At 46.0% G+C, this 5703-nt stretch overlaps 1 protein-coding gene across 1 annotated transcript; it reads left to right on the top strand.

Moving 5' to 3' along the window:
- Positions 1-3440: 3440 nt before the first annotated feature.
- Positions 3441-5284, top strand: LOC118904246 (nucleus accumbens-associated protein 2-like). Its single transcript, XM_036870159.1, is given in 2 exon segments — positions 3441-4653; positions 4656-5284. Coding segments are annotated over 2 exon segments (1743 nt in total). The 5' UTR covers positions 3441-3539.
- The last annotated feature ends 419 nt before the right edge of the window (positions 5285-5703 follow it).

Raw genomic sequence — 5703 nt, 5'->3', positions numbered from 1 at the left:
ACAGAACACGTACAAATAAAATATGATGCTGGTAGTGGTAACACCAGCAGAGTTTCCCAACAAAATACAACACTGGCTGTTAGGTTATAGCAGAAAATTTTCATCATATCAAGGAAAGATTCTCCCATTACTTTTAATTTTAGGAGGCCTTTATCAGGAAAATTTGTTAAATTTATACCATCATTTGAGAGACTTACATGGTTTCCTTTTTGGATCTGTTGATGTGATAAATTATATTAATAGATTTCCCAAGATAATGTCATTCTTTGATTCCTGGAGTGAGCACATCTTAATCATAGTAGTTGATTATTTTCTTCTGAAATTGATTCTGATGATGTTGTATGGAAATTTACATCCATGTGTTATTTCCAAATAGTTTTTTATAGCAAGAATGGGAAATGCCATCATCTGTAGAGCCACATGTGTACATGGCAGATATTCTAATTGGAGAAAGCAAATGAGGGTAATGATTCATTATTTACATAATACTTGTCAGAAGCTACTACTAAAAAAATCAGAGTTGGAGTGAGACCTGAAACTTGCTGTCATTAATCTGTGCTGCTTGTCTTTTCTGTTCTCATTGTCAATTTTAGCACTAATTTGCATAATATTCCCTCTTTTGATGCTTTACCACGAGTATCATGTAAGTTTTCTATTTCTAGAAAGTTTAAAAATGTCTGTCCCAGAGCCATTTTAGGAGGTGATTTCTTAACTTTTTCAGTGTCTTCTATGGCTGTTGATTTACACAGAATTTTACAAATTCCTACTTGGTTTATTCTTAGTCAGCTTTACATCATCAGAATATGGGTTAAGTTATACTTTTCTACTCTTGAGATAAAGACGATCACTGAGCGGCACTAATTTTTTAAGGTCATAAAAATGAGATAATGGTACTCTACACTCTCGCATTTATATACTTACATTCCAATTCTGGCCAAATATTGTCTTTCAAACATATTTCAAATAATCATATTTTGTATTTAAAAAAATTATTTTTCTTAATTTTTGTATATTCTTGAAAATACTTTGTATTGTCAGCTCTTTGAGTGGAATTTTGCATTAGTCCTTTAACTCAAACTTGTATAATTCTCCTAAATTCTCACTAATTTTTGTCCACTTACCAAGTCTGCCACTTACCTAGAAAGTATGTTAAAATCTCACACTATGTTGGTGAATTAGCTACTTCTCCCCATAATTCTTTCAGGTTTTTCTTTATGTGTTATATATTATGGTATGTTAATAAGTCATACACATTTTGATTTGTTATAATTTTCTGCTGAATTGAAATTTTTGAAAAAACTTTTGGTGATTATTTCATCTTTAGTAATGACTTTTCTTTAAAGTCTATCATATTTGAGATTATTATAGTTACACACTTTTTTATTGTTTACATTTGTTGGTTAAATTTTTGAATTTTGAATCTCATTAATATTTTGGAATACTAATATTTTATGTGTGTCTTTTTTAAACAACATATTGCTGGGCTGAAAATCTTTGCTTTTAGCTAGAACACTTAGACCTTTATATATACTCTCTCTTATTCTGTCTCATACTTTCTATTTGGATCTCTATTTTTCCTTTTCTCAACATCATTGGGATCAGTTGAGTAAATTTTCACATTCTATTTCTCTTTTCCACATATTTGGAAATAATACACTTATTCTTTTATTGATTTTATGCTAGATTAGCACACATCAATATTGAAGTTAATATCTCTTTCTTCTCTAGAAAAGTATAATCACCCTAGAATGTTTTAATTCTAAATACTCTATCCCAAATTACATACTAACATTTTCCAGTATTTAAATCTATCTTGGTTTTTTGTTACTTGAATCTCACCTATATGACATTATTTTCATTGTCTTAGTCAATGCTTATTTAATTTGGCAACACACTTATCAATCTTTCTGATCAGTGCCTCCATGTGGGATTATTTTCTCTCTAGCCAAATTACTCATTTTAAAATTCTTTCATTGAGAATCTGCTAGTTACATAGTCTCTCAGGTTGTGTGTGTGTGTAAACAAATCCTTATTTTAACTTCATTTAAAACTAATTTTGGTGACTGGCTCGAGATGGAGGAGTAGAAGGACATGTTCTCACTCTCTCTTTCGAGAACACCAGAATCACAACTAACTGCTGAACAATCATCAACAGGAAGACACTGGAACTCACCAAAAAGATACCCACATGCAAAGACAAAGGAGAAGCCGCAATGAGACAGTAGGAGGGGCACTATCACAATAAAACCAAATCCAATAACTGACGGGTGGGTGACTAACAAACTGAAGAACACTTATACCACAGAAGTCAACTAACTGGAGTGAAGGTTCTGAGCCACATGTCAGGCTTCCCAACCTGCGGGTCTGGCAATGGGAGGAGGAATTCCTAGAGAATCAGACTTTGAAGGCTAGTGGGATTTGATTGCAGGACTTCAGCAGGACTGGGGGAAACAGAGACTCCACACTTGGAGGGCACACACAAAATAGTGTGCACGTCAGGACCCAGGGGAAGGAGCAGTGACCCCATAGGAGACTGAACCTGCTAGTGTTGGAGGGTCTCCTGAAGAGGTGGGGGCCAGCTGTGGCTCAACAAGGGACAAGGACACTGGTGGCAGAAGTTCTGGGAAGTACTCCTTGGCTTGAGCCCTCCCAGAGTCTGCCATTAGCACCTCCAAAAAGCCCAGGTAGGCTCCAGTGTTGGGTCCCCTCAGGCCAAACAACAAAAAGGGAGGGAACCCAGACCCACCCATCAGCAGTCAAGTGGATTAAAGTTTTACTGAGCTCTGCCCACCAGAGCCACAGTCAGCTCCACCCACCACCAGTCCTGCCCATCAGGAAACTTACACAAGCCTCTTAGATAGCCTCATACACCAGAGGGCAGAAAGCAGAAACAAGAAGAACTACAATCCTGCAGCCTGTGAAACAAAAACCACATTCACAGAAAGATAGACAAGAGGAAAAGGCAGAGGGCTATGTACCAGATGAAGGAACAAGATAAGACCTCAGAAAAACAACTAAATGAAGTGGAGATAGGCAACGTTCCAGAAAAAGAATTCTGAATAATGATAGTGAAGATGATCTAGGACCTCGGGAAAAGAATGGAGGCAAAGATCGAGAAGATGCAAGAAATGTTTAACAAAGACATAGAAAAATTAAAGAATAAACAAACAGAGATGAACAATACAATAACTGAAATGAAAACTACACTAGAAGGAATCAATAGCAGAATAACTGAAGCAGAACAGATAAGTGACCTGGAAGACAGAATGGTGGAATTCACTGCTGCAGAACAGAATAAAGAAAAAAGAATGAAAAGAAATAAAGACAGCCTAAGAGACCTCTCGGACAACATTAAATGCAACAACATTTGCATTATAGGGGTCCCACAAAGAGAAGAGAGAGAAAGTCCATGTGAGCCGGAGTGCCGGGCCGCCGAGCACTTCCTGCTGCAGGCTGGACCAGGCCGGCGCCAGCAGATGTGCCCCGCTCGGCCGCTCCTGCACTGAGAGTCTGAGGCCCACCCGCCACCCCCGCCCACCATGTCGCAGATGCTGCACATCGAGATCCCCAATTTCGGGAACACCGTGCTCGGCTGCCTCAACAAGCAGTGTCTGCTGGGCCTCTACTGCGATGTGTCCATTGTGGTCAAGGGCCAGGCCTTCAAGGCCCATCGGGCCATCCTGGCCGCCAGCAGCCTCTACTTCCGTGACCTGTTCAGCGGCAACAGCAAGAGCGCCTTCGAGCTGCCGGGCACGGTGCCGCCCGCCTGCTTCCAGCAGAGCCTGTCCTTCTGCTACATGGGCAGGCTGACCATGGAGGCCAGCGAACAGCTCGTGGTCGTGTACACGGCCGGCTTCCTGCAGATCCAGCACATCATGGAGCATGGCACGGACCTCATGTTCAAGGTGAGCTCACCCCACTGCGACTCGCAGACCGCTATGATCGAGGACGTCAGCTCCAAGCCCCAGAGCCCCTGCAACCAGCTGCAGCCAGTCACCGCCGCGCCGCCCTACGTCGTGTCCCCCTCCGTGCCCATCCCGCTGCTAACACGCGTCAAGCACGAAGCCATGGAGCTGCCGTTGGCCGCAGGCCCAGGCCTGGCCCCCAAGCGCCCGCTGGAGATGGGGCCCTGGGACGGCACGACGGTGGCGACGGGCCCCGTGGTGGCGGCAGGCACGGCCCCTCTCAAGCTGCCCCGGGTCTCCTACTACGGGGTGCCCAGCCTGGCCACCCTCATCCCCAGCATCCAGTAGGCACAGTACTCCCAGGGGGAGCAGACCAGCCCAGGGGCCAGCAGCCTCCTCACCACCGACAGCCCCACCTCCTACCACAACGAGGAGGACGAAGAGGATGACGAGGCCTACGACACCATGGTGGAGGAGCAGTACGGCCAGATGTACATCAAGGCCACAGGCAGCTATGCAGTGCAAGATAAGCCGGAGCCCGTGCCGCTGGAAAGCCGTTCCTGCGTCTTCATCCGCCGCAAACTGGTGGCCCTGCCCGCCAGCCTCATCAGCCAGATCGGGTACCGCTGCCACCCCAAGCTCTACTCCGAGGGGGACCCCGGCGAGAAGCTGGAGCTGGTGGCAGGCTCTGGCGTCTACATCATGCGCGGGCAACTGATGAACTGCCACCTCTGCACAGGGGTGAAGCACAGGTTCTGCTGTGGCACCTCCTCGCCACCTTCTTCGACAGGAACATGCTGGCCAACAGCTGTGGCACGGGCATCTGCTCGTCCACCAGTGACCCGAGCCGCAAGCCGCTGGACAGCCATGTCCTGAATGCTGTGAAACTGTACTGTCAGAACTTCGCCCCTAGCTTCAAGGAGAGTGAGATGAACGTGATCGCCGCGGACATGTGCACCAACGCCCGCCGCGTCCACAAGCGCTGGCTGCCCAAGATCAAGTCCATGCTGCCCGAGGGTGTGGAGATGTACCGCATGGTCATGGGCTCCTCGGTCGCCAGCGCACCCTTGGACCCCGAGTTCCTGCCCACCACTGTGCAGGTGTTTGAGCAGCGCATCTACGCTGAGCAGTGGGGCGATGCCGCCAGCATCGTGGCTCTGAGAACTGACGCTGTGAATGTCGACCTGGGCGCCTCCACCAACCCCACCGTCGAGGCTGGCTCGGAGGCTGACGGCGCCGGCTTGGTCATCCAGGAGGTGGCCGCGCCCGAGCCGCTGCCTGCCGAGGGCCAGAGGCCCCCGCAGCCCTTCGAGCAGGGCAGCGCCAGCAGCAGCCGGCCCACAACGCCGGCTGCAGAGAGGAGACCGGAGGACCCGTAATTAGGGAACTTGTAGGAGCCCAAGGCCAGACCGGGTGCCGAGGTGGGTACTGAAGCTGCTTGCATGCATTACTAATACAGACAAATGTGATCAAGCCACTTACCTACTGAACTGCTACTGTTGCCTGAAAAAAATGTGATTTTTATTCTGCTTGTATTTAAAATTCATGAAGGAAATAAATGCATTCGTTATACTGTAAACAATTTCGAGAAATCGAGAAAATATTTGTAGAGATTAGAGTCAAAACCTTCCAACATGGGAAAGAAAATAGTCACCCAAGTCCAGGAAGTGCAGCGAGTCCCATACAGAATAAACCCAAGGAGAAACATGCCGAGACACATAGTAATCAAATTGGCAAAAATTAAAGACAAAGAAAAATTACTGAAAGCAGCAAGGGAAAAATGACAAATAGCATACAA

Source organism: Balaenoptera musculus, chromosome 11 (assembly GCF_009873245.2).
Source record: "Balaenoptera musculus isolate JJ_BM4_2016_0621 chromosome 11, mBalMus1.pri.v3, whole genome shotgun sequence".
Lineage (NCBI taxonomy): Eukaryota > Metazoa > Chordata > Mammalia > Artiodactyla > Balaenopteridae > Balaenoptera > Balaenoptera musculus.
The sequence above is the reverse complement of the archived record's forward strand: the minus strand, read 5'-3'. Positions and strand labels throughout refer to the sequence as shown.